Raw genomic sequence first — 20,513 nt, 5'->3', positions numbered from 1 at the left:
TGTCCAATTTGTTTTGAAAAGAAATATGATTTTAGTTTTTCAAATAGTCATTGAGTTCAACACCTCTTGTTATGTAGCTGAAAGCCAGATAAAGACCCAGTTGGGAATTGGTCTACTGCAAACCATGTGTGTAAGAGGTGACAAACAGGATCATGTGGTCAAGCTAGCTGACACAGTTGATGGAAATCATTGTTTCCCATTTGCATAGATAAATGCTCATGCTTCTGATGGTCAAATGACACTCACACCCCTACCATCAGCTTGCTAAATCAGTGGAGGTACCACATTAAGAAAGGCGGCTGCATGGTATCGACAATCACTGGATTGTCTGGTTCAGATTGATCCATGTCATCACAGCAAATCACCAAGTCTTCCACTTCATCCATTAAGTTGTACCTTTAGTCAAGCATTGGTTGCTAGGGACTGACTGACTGGCTAATTTTGGTTTTACGCCGCTTTTAGCAATATTCCAGCAACATCACGGCGGGGGACACCAGAAATGGGCTTCACACATTGTACCCATGTGGGGATTCAAACCCGGGTCTATGGCGTGACGAGCCAACGCTTTAACCATTAGGCTACCCCACCGCCCCGGTTGCTAGGGTTGTATTGTAACCTGGAATCCTGATGGGGTTGTGATAAAGATACTAAATCCCACTATTGTGTAACGTACCTTGATGTAGTTGGCAACAATGGAGACATTCTTGAAATCCAGAGCAGCATCAATCTCGTCCATGACGTACAGAGGCGTGGGCTTGTAGTGATGGAGGGCAAACACAAGAGCTAGAGAACTGAGAGTCTTCTCTCCTCCAGACAGATTGGAGATGTTCTTCCACGACTTCTTGGGGCGGTCGCACACTGCAACATAACAAAATGTGGATGTGAGCAGACAGTAGGCTTTACATGACCCCAAGCGCACGATTTCCACATGATAATGATTCATCAAACCATTTACTTTGACGCAACTCCTCTCCATGAAGATCTGACAACCCCTGAAGTTTTGGGGAGCAAAGCATGCAGACCAGTATATCTGATTTCTCTATCTAAAACCAAACCTGTTCAGAATTTAAATAACAAAGGTTGTACCTACATATTGTCCTGAATAGATAATAATATACCATTTATTGTGAATGCCATGGCATATACACCCAAGAGAGAACGTCATCCAAGGAAGGATTCTGCTTTTAATCAAGGTGGTGAGGGAAGGAAAGTAAATTACTAGTATTTTAGAAAGCTGACATCTGACTGACTCAACACATATACAACCTTCAGTTAGATTTGGTGTTCAAAGTCTGTTCAGGGTTACCTCATGTAACCTGGAACAGATGTGTCATCAGAATGAGTGAGTTTGGTTTTACGCCTCTTTTAGCAATATTCCAGCAATATCACGGCAGGGGACACCAGAAAATCGGCTTCACACATTGTACCCATGTGGGGAATTGAACCTGGGTCTTCGTGTGACGAGCGGACGCTTTAACAACTGGGCTACTGGCTCTGATAAGTTTTACGTCAGGTGCCCTATCATTACCTGTGAAAACAATGTGCTTCTCAGAAAGGGGAAAGAGAATGATGCATACATAACTGTCAGGTACAATAATTGTTACTGCTGTCCTCACCTGAACACAATTCCTTCCGAAAACGGGTCGAGTGAGTCGACCAGTTCCAACTCTGCATCTCCCCCGAGAGTGATCATCTGGTACATTTCCTTCAGCTTGTTGGTGATGGTGCTGAATCCTGACATGAACTCATCCAGTCGCTGCTTGCGAAGGTCCTCGTGGTACTTCCGCTGCTGGTCCCGTACCTCGGTGATCGAGTCGAGTTCAGACACTCGCTGGAGATACAGCTCCTCCTGCAAGTCAATAGTGAATGTAGTGCACACATGTTGTTAGTGATTCCATAATATACAGTGTACTGATTCCCTCCCCTGAAACACAGTTGTAATTGTGGGGAGGGAGGTGCATTGTATAAACATGAACTGTAACTAGCTAGCATTATGTAGCACCCTTGATTACCAAGAATTAAATCATGTCTAATATATCCTCAATGCTACTGAAGTCAATGGTAGTTATTTGTGACCTCCTTGTTTGAAAGAACACTTTAAGACTGAGGGAAGACAAATTAGTTATAATAATACAAACATTAGTGATTTTTTTCCATCTCAGGTTGATAGTAAGTCCAATATTTCAAGAAAAAGGCAACAACAATATATTGGTGAACAAGGGACACATGCATCTACCAGTCTCGGACTTACAGTGTTGACCTTGGAGAAGGTTAGATAAATCCATGCACCAGATCAGGCAAACTCACCTTCTTCCTGTACTCTGCAATGGCAGCCATGTTGGGCTTCATCTGTGCCAGCTTCTCTTCCAGGACAGTGATCTCGTACTGGACCTCCTCCTTGTTGATGCTGGCTAGCTTCTCTGCTGCCACGGTCTCCATCTCCTCATTCTCAACACCATCCAACTTGTTCAGGCTCAGATGACCAAGCTACAACACACAGATTAAATGGGCTGACTAAAACAGCAGTCTCCACATTTCTTTAAAGGGCATTTAGAAGTGGAATACATAAGAAAAGCAAGATTTATGGATGTCAACTTCTTTATTGTGACTAATATGCATAAATCTTGCTTTTCTTGAGTAAAGACATTGACAACACCCACTGTCTACTGTAGTAAATGGGTTTTCTTAGTCACAGTCATCAGCAAGTAAATTGGTTGTCTACAACATCAGTCCAATCCAGTAAATGGGTTGAGCACTGTCACAATCATCTGTAAGTATGTGTGTTGATTACAGTCACAGGACCTCTTCTGTGTTCACCTTATTATATGTCTCTTACCTCTTTCTTCCAGTGCTTGATCTTGGCTTGGTTTGTCTTGATGATGCCATCATACTTCTCCAGCTCATGTCGCACCTCAATAGTCTCTTTCTGGAGGGTGTTCTCCTCCTCCTCCAACTTGCCCAGCTCTTTCTTGATCTCGTTCAGGGAGCTCTCCACATCCCCCATCTTCTCCTGGAATAACAACTCCATGACATCAGATGCTCATAATGTCAATCCTCATAGGTCAAGAGTGAGTGAGTGAGTATGGTTTAACATCGCTTTCAGCAATATTCCAGCAATATCTGGGGGATACCAGAAATGGGCTTCACACATTGTACCCATGTGGGGAATCAAACCCATGTTTTCGGTCTTATGAGCGGACGCTTTAAACACTAGGCTACCCCACTGCCCCTCATAGGTCAAGAGGCCTGTTACCTGTGAAAATGATTGGCCATGTGTGAAGAGACCGAGACAAAGCCAGGAGATCCATAAGCCTTTGTAATATGTTAGTTTTATGGTTTTGTAACAACCCAACTGAGACTGTTGGTAGACGATCATGGCTACAACAACCTACCTGAGACTGCTGGTAGACGATCATGGCTACAACAACCTACCTGAGACTGCTGGTAGACGATCATGGCTACAACAACCTACCTGAGACTGCTGGTAGACGATCATGGCTACAACAACTACAACCTGAACAACCTACCTGAGACTGCTGGTAGACGATCATGGCTACAACAACCTACCTGAGACTGCTGGTAGACGATCATGGCTACAACAACCTACCTGAGACTGCTGGTAGACGATCATGGCTACAACAACCTACCTGAGACTGCTGGTAGACGATCATGGCTACAACAACCTACCTGAGACTGCTGGTAGGCGATCATGGCTACAACAACCTACCTGAGACTGCTGGTAGATCGATCATGGCTACAACAACCTACCTGAGACTGCTGGTAGACGATCATGGCTACAACAACCTACCTGAGACTGCTGGTAGACGATCATGGCTACAACAACCTACCTGAGACTGCTGGTAGACGATCATGGCTACAACAACCTACCTGAGACTGCTGGTAGACGATCATGGCTACAACAACCTACCTGAGACTGCTGGTAGACGATCATGGCTACAACAACCTACCTGAGACTGCTGGTAGACGATCATGGCTACAACAACCCACCTGAGACTGCTGGTAGACGATCATGGCTACAACAACCTACCTGAGACTGCTGGTAGACGATCATGGCTACAACAACCTACCTGAGACTGCTGGTAGACGATCATGGCTACAACAACCTACCTGAGACTGCTGGTATGCCTCCAGGACTTTGTTGGCATCTTCTTCCAGTTGTTTAAACTGTGCCTCCAGTTCAGCAATCTTCTGTTTGTTCTCCTCAATCTCCTCTTCTACAGACTTCACTTTGTCCACGGCCTTCTTCAAGTTCCTGCACGCAGATCATTTCATTTATCATAAAGAAACACATCAATGTACATCGCACAAAGAGACAAAGGATGGAAACTGTAAATGACTTTAACACAACTAAATCTTCTCCACAAATTGAAAAACCTGTCTATTCATATTTCTATACACTAGAGAAGAGTGAAAAAAGCTAGGTCAGATTCTTCACCTGTAAGTTCTCATCTTTTCATCTTTATACAGCGTCATACACTATTAGCCTGACAAATATTTTTGACACCATATTTTGCCAGTCAAACGTGATATATAAATAAAATCCAGTTGGAAAAAAGGTTCACAAAAGACAAACTGGAATGCCAAATTATATTTTTTATCATAATTATTCACTGAAAAATTCTTTAGAAATTAAAGCAGTAGCATTGCTGTGTCTATTTTTGTCACTTTAATTTATTTGAAACTATAGATATTTCCATCATACTTATTTAGCTATTAAAAAAGGAATACATCCATCTACAATTTTTATATCTGCCCCAAATCTCAATACACCAATACCTGCAGTAATCCAGCATGGCTCTGTTTGGAAAGCTGACAGTCATTCATCATTATATATTTTCCTGCCACTTACATCACCATGATCTATTTTCAGGCCTGGAGCCTCACACAAAGATTCCACGACTATTCCAGGAATCCATGACTGATTAGAACTCAGGTCTCTTTACAGATGAACCAAACACAAGGGGGAACTAGTCACATGGGGGAACCAGTCACATGGGGGAACCAGTCACATTGGGAACAAGTCACATGGAGGAATTGGTCACATGGAGGAATTGGTCACATGGAGGAACTGGTCACATAGAGGAACTGATCACATGGAGGAACTAGTCACATGGAGGAATTGGTCACATGGAGGAATTGGTCACATGGAGGAACTGGTCACATAGAGGAACTGGTCACATAGAGGAACTGGTCACATGGAGGAACTAGTCACATAGAGGAACTGGTCACATGGAGGAACTGGTCACATGGAGGAACTGGTCACATGGAGGAACTGGTCACATGGAGGAACTGGTCACATAGAGGAACTGGTCACATGGAGGAACGGGTCACATAGAGGAACTGGTCACATGGAGGAACTAGTCACATAGAGGAACTGGTCACATGGAGGAATTGGTCACATGGAGGAACTGGTCACATAGAGGAACTGGTCACATGGAGGAACTGGTCACATGGAGGAACTGGTCACATGGAGGAACTGGTCACATGGAGGAACTGGTCACATGGGGGAACTGGTGACATAGAGGAACTGGTCACATAGAGGAACTGGTCACATGGGGAACTGGTCACATGGAGGAACTTGTCACATGGAGGAACTTGTCACATGGGGGAACCAGTCACATGGAGGAACCGGTCACATGGAGGAATTGGTCACATGGAGGAACTGGTCACATAGAGGAACTGGTCACATGGAGGAACTAGTCACATGGAGGAACTGGTCACATGGAGGAATTGGTCACATGGAGGAACTGGTCACATGGAGGAACTGGTCACATGGGGAACTGGTGACATAGAGGAACTGGTGACATAGAGGAACTGGTCACATGGGGAACTGGTCACATGGGGAACTGGTCACATGGATGAACTTGTCACATGGGGGAACCAGTCACATGGAGGAACTTGTCACATGGGGGAACCAGTCACATGGAGGAACTGGTCACATGGAGGAACTGGTCACATGGGGGAACTAGTCACATGGAGGAACAAGTCACATGGAGGAACTGGTGACATAGAGGAACTGGTCACATGGGGAACTGGTCACATGGGGGAACTTGTCACATGGGGGAACTTGTCACATGGGGGAACCAGTCACATGGAGGAACTTGTCACATGGGGGAACTTGTCACATGGAGGAACTTGTCACATGGATGAACTGTCACATGGATGAACTTGTCACATGGGGGAACCAGTCACATGGAGGAACTTGTCATATGGGGGAACCAGTCACATGGAGGAACTTGTCACATGAAGGAACTTGTCACATGGGGGAACCAGTCACATGGGGGAACCAGTCACATGGAGGAACTTGTCACATGGGGGAACCAGTCACATGGGGGAACCAGTCACATAGGGGAACCAGTCACATGGGGGAACCAGTCACATGGAGGAACTTGTCACATGAAGGAACTTGTCACATGGGGGAACCAGTCACATGGAGGAACTTGTCACATGAAGGAACTTGTCACATGGGGGAACTTGTCACATAGGGGAACCAGTCATATGGGGGAACCAGTCACATGGAGGAACTTGTCACATGAAGGAACTTGTCACATGGGGGAACTTGTCACATGGGGGAACCAGTCACATGGAGGAACTTGTCACATGGGGGAACCAGTCACATGGAGGAACTTGTCACATGGGGGAACCAGTCACATGGGGGAACCAGTCACATGGAGGAACTTGTCACATGGGGGAACCAGTCACATGGAGGCACCTGTACATGGAGGAACTTGTCACATGGGGGAACTTGTCACATGGGGGAACCAGTCACATGGAGGAACTTGTCACATGAAGGAACCAGTCACATGGAGGCACCTGTCACATGGAGGAACAAGTCACATGGGGAAACCAGTCACATGGAGGAACTTGTCACATGGGGGAACCAGTCACATGGAGGAACTTGTCACATGGGGGAACCTGTCACATGGGGGAACCAGTCACATGGAGGAACTTGTCACATGGGGGAACCAGTCACATGGAGGAACTTGTCACATGGGGGAACCAGTCACATGGGGGAACCAGTCACATGGAGGAACTTGTCACATGAAGGAACTTGTCACATGGGGGAACCAGTCACATGGAGGAACTTGTCACATGGGGGAACCAGTCACATGGAGGAACTTGTCACATGGAGGAACTTGTCACATGGAGGAACTTGTCACATGGGGGAACCAGTCACATGGGGGAACCAGTCACATGGAGGAACTTGTCACATGGGGGAACCAGTCACATGGGGGAACCAGTCACATGGGGGAACCAGTCACATGAAGGAACTTGTCACATGGGGGAACCAGTCACATGGAGGAACTTGTCACATGGGGGAACCAGTCACATGGAGGAACTTGTCACATGAAGGAACTTGTCACATGGGGGAACCAGTCACATGGGGGAACCAGTCACATGGAGGAACTTGTCACATGAAGGAACTTGTCACATGGGGGAACCAGTCACATGGAGGAACTTGTCACATGAAGGAACTTGTCACATGGGGGAACTTGTCACATGGGGGAACCAGTCACATAGGGGAACCAGTCACATGAAGGAACTTGTCACATGGGGGAACCAGTCACATAGGGGAACCAGTCACATAGGGGAACCAGTCATATGGGGGAACCAGTCACATGGAGGAACTTGTCACATGAAGGAACTTGTCACATGGGGGAACTTGTCACATGGGGGAACCAGTCACATGAAGGAACTTGTCACATGGGGGAACCAGTCACATGGAGGAACTGGTCACATGGGGGAAACAGTCACATGGAGGAACTTGTCACATGAAGGAACTTGTCACATGGGGGAACCAGTCACATGGGGGAACCAGTCACATGGAGGAACTTGTCACATGAAGGAACTTGTCACATGGGGGAACCAGTCACATGGAGGAACTTGTCACATGAAGGAACTTGTCACATGGGGGAACTTGTCACATGGGGGAACCAGTCACATAGGGGAACCAGTCACATGAAGGAACTTGTCACATGGGGGAACCAGTCACATAGGGGAACCAGTCACATAGGGGAACCAGTCATATGGGGGAACCAGTCACATGGAGGAACTTGTCACATGAAGGAACTTGTCACATGGGGGAACTTGTCACATGGGGGAACCAGTCACATGGAGGAACTTGTCACATGGGGGAACCAGTCACATGGGGGAACCAGTCACATAGGGGAACCAGTCATATGGGGGAACCAGTCACATGGAGGAACTTGTCACATGAAGGAACTTATCACATGGGGGAACTTGTCACATGGGGGAACCAGTCACATGGAGGAACTTGTCACATGGGGGAACCAGTCACATGGGGGAACCAGTCACATGGATGAACTTGTCACATGGGGGAACCAGTCACATGGAGGAACTTGTCACATGAAGGAACCAGTCACATGGAGGAACTTGTCACATGGGGGAACCAGTCACATGGATGAACTTGTCACATGGAGGAACTTGTCACATGGAGGAACTTGTCACATGGGGGAACCAGTCACATGGAGGAACTTGTCACATGGAGGAACTTGTCACATTGGGGAACCAGTCACATGGATGAACTTGTCACATGGGGGAACCAGTCACATGGAGGAACTTGTCACATGAAGGAACCAGTCACATGGAGGAACTTGTCACATGGGGGAACCAGTCACATGGATGAACTTGTCACATGGAGGAACTTGTCACATGGGGGAACCAGTCACATGGATGAACTTGTCACATGGATGAACTTGTCACATGGAGGAACTTGTCACATTGGGGAACCAGTCACATGGAGGAACTTGTCACATGGGGGAACCAGTCACATGGGGGAACCAGTCACATGGAGGAACTTGTCACATGGGGGAACCAGTCATATGGAGGAACTTGTCATACGGGGGAACCAGTCACAAGGGGAACTAGTCACATGGAGGAACCAGTCACATGGGGGAACCAGTCACATGGAGGAACCAGTCACATGGGATCCAGTCGCATGGGGGAACCAGTCATAAGGGGTAAGCAGTCACATGGAGGAACCAGTCACATGGGGGAACCAATCATATGATGGGGTAAGCAGTCACAGGGGGGAACCAATCATATGGGGTTAGCAGTCACATGGAGGAAGCAGACACATGGGGGAACCAGGAACATTGGAAAAGAAAACAAAGGCCACATTCCTACCTCTCAGATGTCTTTACTCCAACGTTGGCCTTGGTAATCTGTCCAGTGACCTGATCTATCTGCTGTGAAACTGCATCCACACGACTCTGAACAGCTTTCAACTTTGAGCCGCCAATATCCATGATTTGCTGGTGGAGGCTGAAAGAAAATTAGTCGAAGTTATCAAGATTCGCATATGAGTGGTGTGTTTCATAGGTATAATGAGAGGTACTAAGTGTGTGATTATACACACATGTATCAATGACTTCACACCTTAATTCAACTTTTAGTATCCATATTTCCACTACAGTCTGCTGGCTGTGATACACATCAATTCTGTATTAATTCCCAAAAGGTGTGCTACAACCCAGCTTGATAACTACTTGTACTAGCATTCCCTACTGTAAATGATCAATGACAACAAAGAGAATGTGAAATCTTACTGCATAGTAATAATTGCTGAGTGTCTTCACTCATAAACAATGAAAGGCAGCATTCGAAATAACATTGGTCCTTAGGCCCTAAGCCGACTGAAAACCACTCGGACCCACAGCTTTTGTTTTCTGCAGGTCCTTATGGCCGATAGCTTTTTTATCCCCAATAATTAGGAATTATTTCCACATTCTAATCACAGTTTTTCATGGTTCTGGGTCCTTAGGGCCAGCAGCTTTTCAGCACTGAGGTAATCACAAATTGATTGACAATGACATCCTGTCATATATTAATGAGAATTTGCAAAAACGTTAAACAATTATAACTATATCCATCCTATTATGAGTCAAGTTTCATGACTCCAGTACCACAATATGTAACAATGAACATCTGTGTTAGTACTGTCTTCAGCAACTTGTGCTGCTTTGAGAGACAACTAACACAGAAGCTGGTCAGGTTCATTGACTTGGCTGCGTGTAATTGCATCCCGTTTGTGTCAAAAGATGTTAATGATATCACCTAATAGTATCAACACATGATATTGTGGAGTGTGGTGTGAAACAACAAACCACACTCGAAGAGTTAACATCTAATTCCACCAGAAAATACAATTATACAAAAAATTCATCACTGCTGAGTTTAATGTTTCATGAAACAAAATTTACGATATACATATTACTGGCATATTTCTCTATTCTGCATCAGCTTCACAGACATAATCCAACTTCTTTCAACACTAGGTCCTAAAAATATATTCATCAAATTTACCTCTGTACTTCAGCTTCTATTTTTGATGCAGCGCCACTGGCTTTGTCATAATCTGGAAAAAGAATAATTCCTCAATAAAATACAAATCAGTAATGGAGCATGCCATTGGATGCTTAACACTATCCCTGTATTAGACCAGTAACCTTCAAACAATCTTTGCAAGAATTGTGAAGTACTAGCAGTCTAACACATGTTAGATCTGGGTTAGAATTGGTCTTCAGCAACATATGCTCATTGTAAGAAGTGATAATGGGATCGGGTGGTCAGGATTGCTGACTTGGTTGACACATTTCAAACCCAGACAATAAGACTTGAGGGACTATCTGAGGCTGTGGAGTTATCCAACCTCTCTATAGCTACTGGACAATAAGATCAAGCTGATTTATCAAACCTTTCTTGTATTCCTGGACTTTCTTCTCCAACTCCTTCAGCTGTTTCTGATCAGGAGCTGCGGCCTTCACCTTCTCCTGCTGCTCCACGATCTGCGCCTTTAGTGTTGTGGTCTGGTCTGACAGAGCCTGCAGACAGACAACATCAGCAAGGTTAGATTCAGTGAATTGAAACAAAAATCCAGCAGAAACCATTTCATCATGAATAACCCTGTAAGAAAAATAAACCCATTTTGCAAGATTATGATGATTTGAGTAAAGTTACAATAATGTTGGTGTTACAAGACAACTAACTTGCCTAATGCCATTTTCAGTGGATATTTGTTTTACTGCATGGACTGACTGACTGAGTTTGGTTTTACGCCGCTTTTAGCAATATTCCAGCAATATCACGGCGGGGGACACCAAAAATGGGCTTCACTCATTGTACCCATGTGGGGATTCGAACCCGGGTCTTCGGCGTGACGAGCCAACACTTTAACCATTAGGCTACCCCACCGCCCTCAGGTTGCTAGAAGGGAAGTTAGTAATTCGGTTCAGGTAGTACAGCAGACAGTATTCCACTTATATCATTGCATGTCAGCTGAATGTGTGAGGAAGTTTTCAGACGGTTCACCACTTTGGTGAAGCCCATGAACACAGGTATGATGCTGAAACAAATCGGGTCAGATGGGGATTTTGAACTAACAATCATTGGTTTCTGCTGGTCTTGTGAGATGCAACTCTACACAGCTATTTAGGGTGCCTTAGACAACCCCCTGTGCTTCCTCTTGACTAAAAGTAGTTTTAATGGACTTGTCCAATGGCAGACTCAGCAGTTGCTGATGCAGGACAGAATAATTTAACAGAAATGAACACATTCTGTCTGTGACTGGTTTTAAGAGACAGCCATCCAACAAGATTGTCATTCAACAAGATTGTCATTCAACAAGATTGTCATCCAACAAGATTGTCATTCAACAAGATTGTCATTCAACAAGATTGTCATCCAACAAGCTGTGTTTAAGATCTTACCTTGATCTCCATCTTGAACTTCTGCAGACTGTGTTTCATGTTGGTGAGATCCTTCTCATTGTGCCCTATCTTGTCCTCTAGGTCCTCCTTCCGTCCTCTAGCTTCCCGGGACTCAGACATTAACTGCCAACACACAGGACAGCAACAGTTAGTTTCAGTATATATCTTAAGTGATATTTTAATGTTTGGAGCAGTGTGCGAAATAGTTGCTGGCCAGTCAGGCTAGCTATGCCTGAGAGTTACTAGCACACAAAATAAATCACAAGCCCAAAATTTGAATGTAGACACGGGCTTCATCATTAAGCTGCTAATATGATGAACACTTATCAGGCCATAATCTTGCACGACTTAAAAGTGTATCATAACTTAACAATTCAGAGAGAGTGATATATTTACAAAATGACCCAATGAAAATTCACTAGCCAGTCGGACCAGTGACTGTGGAGATTTACTGGCCCGACTGGATTTTTACTAGCCACAGGCTAGCATGCCAGTGGCTATTTCTTGCACACTGGTTTGGAGGGATGTTTGGGGGCATTGTTTGCCAAAACGTATGTAATTCTGAATGCAATTGAGCCCAGACAATCCAGTGGTTGACATCCGAGCACCAATCTACGCAATCCACAAATTTGTGAGATGCCATCAGCAAAGTCACTGAGCCTGACCATCTGATCCACTTAATACTCCCTTCCAAGCACAGCTTGCTGGAGACCTATATTCTTATCCAGAATACCCAAAGTTGGTCTTTCCAAGCTCAGATATAAATGCCAAAAGTCACAAATGTATAAGTGTTGTGTGTTGTCTCTTTTTGAAGTGAAGGATCAAACCAAAGACTTTCTGTAATCCCAACATGGGATATACCCACTGGACGACGGCGATGGTCCTCAAGAGCATGGACAGTATCAGTAACAAAGTCTACGCCGCTATCTGTCTCACCTTCTCCAGCGTGGCTATCTCCACCAAGTCTACGGCCATCTCACCAAGCTGTTTGTCTCACCTTCTCCAGCGTGTTCTCCATGTTGGCCAGCTGTTTCGGATCCACAGCATCAGAGGCAAGGGACGATCCCATTCTGCCTTTACTCACGGATGTACCACCACCACTCATGGTACCTGACAAAGGCAAAATGTCACACTCAGCAAAGCATGTGGTTGGGCTCAATCTGCTGAAGCTACACTGGTCCACAGAATTAACTTCCACTTTCAGTTTAGTATCAGGTCATTTGGCACAATTTCCGTTTGTATTCTTGTATAATACAGTGGAAACCGCCTAAGTAAAGACTGCTTAACTAAACAGACCGGATAAGTAAACACTTTTCTTTGGTCCCGGCAAATTTCTTTGTTAATTATCACTATTAGAGTCCTGTTAACTAAACTCGGATAAGTAAACAATACCGCTTAACTAAATGTCTTCTCACGGTCCCTGGAAGTAAATTACTTAACAAAAAGAGACTGGATAACTTAGAGATCACCACATAATCCGACATGAGGGGCAGTCGTGTCAGTCTCCAGTCAAACAAACATCCTACTTACAGCTCGCTGGCGTCAAGCAGTTGACAATACACAGACAACTGGAGGCCAGCCCTGATAAGTTGTTCATGTTACATATGTATACATATACATGCATATGGTTGTCACATAATCCGACATGAGGGGCAGTCGTGTCAGTCTCCAGTCAAACAAACATCCTACTTACAGCTCGCTGGCGTCAAGCAGTTGACAATACACTGACAACTGGAGGCCAGCCCTGATAAGTTGTTCATGTTACATATGTATACATATACATGCATATGGTTGTCACATAATCCGACATGAGGGGCAGTCGTGTCAGTCTCCAGTCAAACAAACATCCTACTTACAGCTCGCTGGCGTCAAGCAGTTGACAATACACTGACAACTGGAGGCCAGCCCTGATAAGTTGTTCATGTTACATATGTATACATATACATGCATATGGTTGTCATTTGCAGGTTTTGATGAGTTTGGATAAGTAAAATACCTGATAAGTAAACAATTTTGGTGAGTCCCTTGAAAGTTTACTTATCAGGTTTCCACTGTACATAGGGCAGCAATATTGTGAAAAATATAGCAAAAATCAATTGAAAATTCAATAAATGAGTACATTTATGAGCATATTTATATTACAAAGTGATCTGAGTCTGTACTGCAGTTTAACCACAACACATTGCATGTGTTCTTTAATCTATAATTTGTTAGGAACCTGATATGGTGAGTGAGTTATCTGGTCTTATTGCCACTTTGAGACCCGTGAAAGTCCGGGTTAGAATATTGGCCTTCGGTAACCCATGCTTGTCGTAAGAGGCAACTAACGGGATCGGGTGGTCATGCTCGCTGACTTGGTTGACACATGTCATCGGTTCCCAATTGTGCAGATCGATGCTCATGCTGTTGATCACTGCATTGTCTGGTCCAGACTGGATTATTTACGGACCGCCCACATATAGCTGGAATATTGCTGAGTGTGGTGTAAAACTAAACTCACTCACTATTGCCACTTTGAACAGTGTTTGAGTCATAACAAAGCATCTCAGCTTAATCTTGGAGGCAAGCCTATAATGATGCAGTATTAGACATTTACAGTGGTGAAAACAACAAGCAGGGATATGATTCTGACAAACTAAGACAAACAGTAAGGCCAGACTGGGATTCGACTGACTGAGTTTGGTTTTACGCCGCTTTTAGCAATATTCCAGCAACATCATGGCGGGGGACACCAGAAATGGGCTTCACACATTGTGCCCATGTGGGGATTCGAACCCGTTCTTGGACATCTCCACCAACGCTTTAACCACTAGGCTACCCCACCGCCCCTGACTGTGATTCGAACCCAAGATCATATGTTTCTGACTTGCTCAAGGGACAACTCTGCAAAGTGAATTGTAGCACCTAAAACAATTTGGTCATTCATTTCCTCCTGAACCTGAACAGAAAATGGACATCTCCACAAATTGTAACAACTGTATATACAGGAAGATGGACGTGAATAGTTTCACTTTATAGATCAGGCTGCTCACTTTTGAGTGTCATAATCTCACCTCGACTTGTCACTTGTCAAGGAAATTTTGCAAGATGAAAATATGCCTCAATTTGGTTTTGGTTTGGATGTTGTTTAATGCCATACTCCGTGATATTCCAGCTATATGGCAGGGGTTGTAAATGATCAAGTCTGGACCAGACAATACAGTGATCGACAGCATGAGCATCGATCTACGTAATTGGGATACAATGACCTGATCCCATTAGTTGCCTATTACAACAAGCCTGGGTTGCTGAAGATGAATTCTAACCCAGATCTTCATGGGTCACATGAATTTGAAAAAATATATTGAGATACAGATTCATTAGCATTGCAAATGGTGGTTTACCAGTACACAACTAATACATGGTACCTCTAATATAAGTGTGGAACATCGTTGACCCTTTAACACAGAACCAAGCCAACTTGAGTTACCTCCCATGGCCTTCACCTTTTAACATCATGTCATTTCATAATGCTCACAGTCCTATATCCAAGGACAGTGTAGTAGAGCCTCTAGTACCTGATGTGTCTATGAGCTGTCCCGACAGTGTCACAACTCTGTAGCGTGTCTTCCCGTATGCTATCCGAGTAGCCTGATCCAAGTCCTTAGCTACAAGAGTGTCTCTCAGTGCAAAGTAAAATGCTGGCAGGATTGTAGCATCCTTTGTTTTAATGAGATCAAACAGCCGTGGGACGTTCTCTGGTCTGAAACAAATCAGTACATTCCCCATAAATTTACATATGATTATATATGATCCACAATCATTGACAATGAGAACTGAAGAAAAGAGGCAGTTTTGGTGAAATGCTCTGGAAAAACACATCCCTATTAATTAAGTCAAAGTCAAACTTGTTGCAATGGAAAACGAAAACATGAAATTTCTAAAAAGCTATAAATAGCAAAAGGCACCAGTTGACAATTGAACTGTTTGCAAAGTTTCATGAATGAGTAGTGTTGGAACTATGGTCTGGACAAACACACCAACATGAATAACATGAACATCACGCTTGTTGCCTTGGAAGCAGAAACAAAATGAGCCATAAATAACAGAAGGCACAGGTGATAAAATGAACATGTGTGTTTCCTGGATGTATATCTAGTAGTTTTAGAGATATGGTCCAGACAAACATGACAAAGAGACAGGACGGATGACAGATTACATGCTGATTACTATATCCACCACCATATTACATACTAGGGGATGAAAAGCTTAAATGGAAGATTCTTTGTCTTGAAACAAGTGTCAGGTTCATGTTTATTGCTCAGACATTTTTGAAAATTATTGGCTATTAAAACTTAAGACTCTGACGCATGGGTGTCAGTGATTTCTTACGTTGTGATCTTCCTCTTGGTGTGTTCCACCCATCGCTGCATCTTGTCCAGGCCGATGAAGGTGGCCGAACCCACATTGTTCTTCTTGAGGAACTCGACACACCTCTGTGCAGTGTTGATGGTGTCCACCACAATGTGATCCAGGGCCCCACAGGCAGTAGACACAGCAACATCATACTTCTCATCTATAGCTCCTAGGTTTCCCTGTGTAAACATCACACAGGATATGATGAGTTGGTCGGAACACCAGTCTTATGCTCCTTTGAGGTGAGGTGAGGTGAAATTGGGTTTAACGTCGTGCTTGAGAATATTTCGCTCATATGACGACGTGCATGCGTGTGTATGTGTATGTGCGGCTGCTTGTACTAGCCCAGACTGAAGCTGGTTTTATAGTGCTAGCCAACTCAGATACCATGTCGCAGTGAAGCATGAATACCCCACTCAGACACATTATACTGACTCCGAGCCGACCAGTCCTTGTTGTACCCATTAATGCCAAACGCCAGGCAGGGACCAACAAGTACCATATTTTAACGTCTTTTGGTATGACGCGGCCGGGGATCGAACCCACGACCTTCCGCTCTCCGGGTGGATGCTCTAACCACTACACCACGGAGGTGGTCGATGATCCTTTGAATAGACACTAAGTGATACAAAGGGATGCTACTTCGCTTGAAACACCAAACAGTAAAGGGTAAATATCGACTTGACAGTTAATATACATAGTAACAACACATACAACCGATCAACTTGGGTCCCTGTGAAGATCTGGGTTAGAATTGGTTTTAAGCAACCCACAATTATCGTAAGAGGCAACTAACGGGATCGGGTAGTCAGATTTGCTGCACTTGTCACGTGTCATCATATCCCATGCTCATGATGTTGATCACTGGATTGTCTGGTCCAGACTCGAATATTTACAGACCTCCACCATAGTGGTGGTCCGATTAATTGAAATAATCGAAGATTGGTCACAATGACAACACGACCAAACAATCGATCATGTTTTCTCATGATCGAACACAAACAATTTTGGACCACTTGTTTACAATAACAATATTTTTCAAAAGGTTGATTTTGTCTCGACATTGCATAAGCACTACAAGCTCGTTCCAAGTCATGATTAAGTTTATCTTAACAACTTCAGGAAATGTATGTTCCTAACTCACTAGTCATCCTTTAAAGATGTGAAATTTGCAAATGCATTTTGAGCAATTTGCGGAAAAAAACGAGAGAACTACATGCTCTTTCTTTATTTTTTGTGCATTAACAAACATAACCATGAAAATTTGATAAATGACGCTAACCAATTATTTTCGATGATTGATCGGTTGTAATGAACCAATCATTAATTATGAGATTTACACCAATTCCCAACACTACTCCACCATATAGATGGAATATTGCAGAGTACCCGCATTAAACAACAAACATGGGAAAGCTGTCCTTCAGTGTACCCTGGTGTACTTCAGGATGTATTCTTACATTGCATGCCATGTCAGGGTTGTTCACAGATATGTTTCATTAACTCATTAACTTTTTCTGTAAATTTGTAAAACTTTACTTTGTAAACTTTGTCCATTATTGTTGACGTTTGTTTCACATGACATCTATTTTCAAAATGAAAGCCTAAAAACAACATAACATAAGTACAACTTACAAAGAATCTAATAAGTGCTGATATGATTGTTGTTAGACTTTGTTGCTATCTGAGTAGCATTCATCAATATTCCTGTTTTTTGACAGCAGTCTGTAAATACTCTAGCCAGGACCACACAATTAAATGATTTACATCATCAGCATCGATCTACATCACTGGGAGACATTGACATCAATGAACCAAGTCAGCAGCTCTGACCGCCAGATCCCATAAGTCACTTGCTTGGTGTGCCTCGGACCAATTTTAACTGGGAATTTCGGATCAACCAATGATAATTCGGCTATCAGGTATTTTATCATCTGACAAAAACATCTCACAGAATCATTTTCAGATGAAGTTAACTGCAAGCCACCATACCAATCTGCCTTGAATCCCTGGCAGTTTGCCAGACTTTTTCTGCTCCATCAATGCTTCAATCACCCGGCCCTGTCTCTTGGCGGACTGCATTGAGTTGCGGGCGTCCTCCACCTTGCCTCTCAGAACACGAACCTACAGATAAATTGATCAGATTAACACAGACAGCAAGATACTACAATCACTGAATCTCATTCACAATGTTACTGTAAGTGTATTTGTCTCTGGTATCCTTAGAAGATTAATGACTTATTGACACAAAATATTGAGGTAGAATTAGAAATTGATGATGATGATGATGATGAAGATGATGACTGCAGGGGGGTGCCAGAAATGAGTGACACAAATGTTCCCATGTGGGGAAATGAACCTTTGTCTTCAGCATAACAAGCAAACCCTTTAACCACTGGTCTAACCCTCTCACCCCATATTATATTGTGTGAGTTAGTATGGTTCCAGCGTTATCACGTCAAGGGGACACTAGAAATGGGCTTCACACATTGTACCCATGTGAGGGTTCGAACCCGGGCCATCGGCATGACGAGCGGACACTTTAACCACTGGTCTAGCTCCCTCACCCCATATTATATTGAGAGACTAATCACTTGAAAGTTCTTGAAAGGCATTAAGAAGTTGGACGAACATGAATACATGACACGTTTTTATGCATAACAACTTCCTTTTTATTCTTTATACAGTGTTTCAGAGCTAACTATTGCTCCTTCAGCATTCACCTCATGAAGGACCCAGAATTAGCTCAGAAACGCTGTATAAAGACTAAAAAGGAAGTTGTTATCCATCAAACGTGTTATGCAATCATAATCATTGCTTAATGCCTAACTGGCAGCTCTTGAAAGTGAGGGCTATATTGAGACATACTGTGCTGGACAAACTGGACTGCAATTAATTGAGTCATACATATACTGTCTAGTCAATATTTTAGAAGTCCAGAGACATATCTTAGTGCTGACCCATTGTCTCTGTTGCCAGGTTGTTGGCTCAGACAAACAATTGGAAAATAAGGGACAGACACAGCCAGAACTCTGTTAGCCTGAGTGAGTGAGTGAGTGAGTTTAGTTTTATGCCGTACTCAGCAATATTCCAGCTATATGACGGCGGTCTGTAAATAATCGAGTCTGGGCCAGACAATCCAGTGATCAACAGCATGAGCATCAATCTGCGCAATTGGGAACCGACGACATGTATCAACCAAGTCAGCAAGCCTGACCACCCAATCCCGTTAGTCGCCTCTTACGACAAGCATGGGTTACTGAAGGTTCATTCTAACCCAGACCTTCACGGGTCTATTAGCCTGAGACTGTTGAACAAAACGTCAATAGAAACGCAATATTTCACATGCCTTGAGCATGCTGCCAGCATGGAAATGAGCGCATTGTAAATATGCACTATTATTATTAAGTCCAAAATGATCCACTGACAATTTGGACCTGACCATTCCTGTAAAGTGTTACCAAAGATGTTGATTAAGGTAGTCAACCCCCCTTTCATATACACTTTGTTTCACAAGTCGCACATACCTCTTCTGTAGACTTAGTTTCAACACTGACGGCTGATTCTAAGTCCTTCTTGCATTTGGCCACCAGTTTCTCTACTTCAGGGATGGTCTTCTCCAGCTCAGCAATTCCACTGAAATACAAATAAGGGATTTATTCCAGTCAGTAGTATATCTCACAGCCAAACAAGAACAAACATTTCCTTTTCAGGGTACATTATTATTTGCACACTTACAAATTTAAGAAAACCAAACAAAATTTACACAATATTCATGATTCATACAAATAAAAAATATTTTAAAACAAAATGTCAGCATGGCGAAAAGCTACCAGACAGTTTTTGGGAAACAAACGCAGACTCTGAGGTTGATTTCCTTCTGTAATTTCTTTTTCTGCAGGCCTCAAGCAGGTATGACCATGCTTTGAAAGAATGAACACATTGTGAGACTGATCTGAGGCCATGCACTCACATCTTCAATGACATAACTGTTGTTGGATTTCCTTGTGTCAATCTTTTCAAGGCAGTAGGATCAGAAAAAGGTCGTTTCGACATGACCTGTTACGGGTGAGTGCGTTTAATTTCACACCACTTTTAGCAATATTGCAGCAATATCAAGGCAGGGGGGAACACCAGAAATGGGCTTCACACATTGTACCCATGTGGGGAATAAAACCTGGGTCTTTGGCGTGACGAGTGAGCGCTTTAACCACAAGGCTACCCCACCGCACCTGACCTGTTATGGGATGTCTTCAGTGAATGTGTGAGTTTAGTTTTACGCCGCACTCAGCTATTCCAGCTAGCGTACTCTGGTACAGAGGCACATGTAAAATCACTTTCCCTGATAATTTTTCCACTATACCAGCC

At 43.7% G+C, this 20,513-nt stretch overlaps 1 protein-coding gene across 1 annotated transcript in view; it reads right to left on the bottom strand.

The window, feature by feature from the left end:
* LOC124291219 (structural maintenance of chromosomes protein 4-like) overlaps window positions 1-20,513 on the bottom strand; it is a 41,316-nt gene that overhangs the window by 1,906 nt on the left and 18,897 nt on the right. Inside the window, exons 13-26 of the mRNA XM_046728162.1 lie at window positions 19,673-19,781; window positions 18,138-18,269; window positions 16,122-16,324; window positions 15,308-15,492; window positions 12,748-12,860; window positions 11,751-11,873; window positions 10,739-10,865; window positions 10,348-10,399; window positions 9,169-9,306; window positions 4,129-4,273; window positions 2,837-3,010; window positions 2,308-2,487; window positions 1,617-1,849; window positions 674-858 (exon numbers count right to left, since the gene is read on the bottom strand). Coding sequence (XP_046584118.1) covers window positions 723-858; window positions 1,617-1,849; window positions 2,308-2,487; window positions 2,837-3,010; window positions 4,129-4,273; window positions 9,169-9,306; window positions 10,348-10,399; window positions 10,739-10,865; window positions 11,751-11,873; window positions 12,748-12,860; window positions 15,308-15,492; window positions 16,122-16,324; window positions 18,138-18,269; window positions 19,673-19,781 — 2,050 coding nt within the window. The 3' untranslated portion in view covers window positions 674-722. The remainder of the gene's footprint in view (window positions 1-673; window positions 859-1,616; window positions 1,850-2,307; window positions 2,488-2,836; window positions 3,011-4,128; window positions 4,274-9,168; window positions 9,307-10,347; window positions 10,400-10,738; window positions 10,866-11,750; window positions 11,874-12,747; window positions 12,861-15,307; window positions 15,493-16,121; window positions 16,325-18,137; window positions 18,270-19,672; window positions 19,782-20,513) is intronic.

The sequence above is a fragment of the Haliotis rubra genome, unplaced genomic scaffold (assembly GCF_003918875.1).
Source record: "Haliotis rubra isolate DU_JTF1 unplaced genomic scaffold, ASM391887v1 Scf486, whole genome shotgun sequence".
NCBI classification, from domain to species: Eukaryota; Metazoa; Mollusca; class Gastropoda; order Lepetellida; family Haliotidae; genus Haliotis; species Haliotis rubra.
Note: the sequence above shows the minus strand (reverse complement) of the source record. Positions and strands in the feature narration are given on the sequence as shown.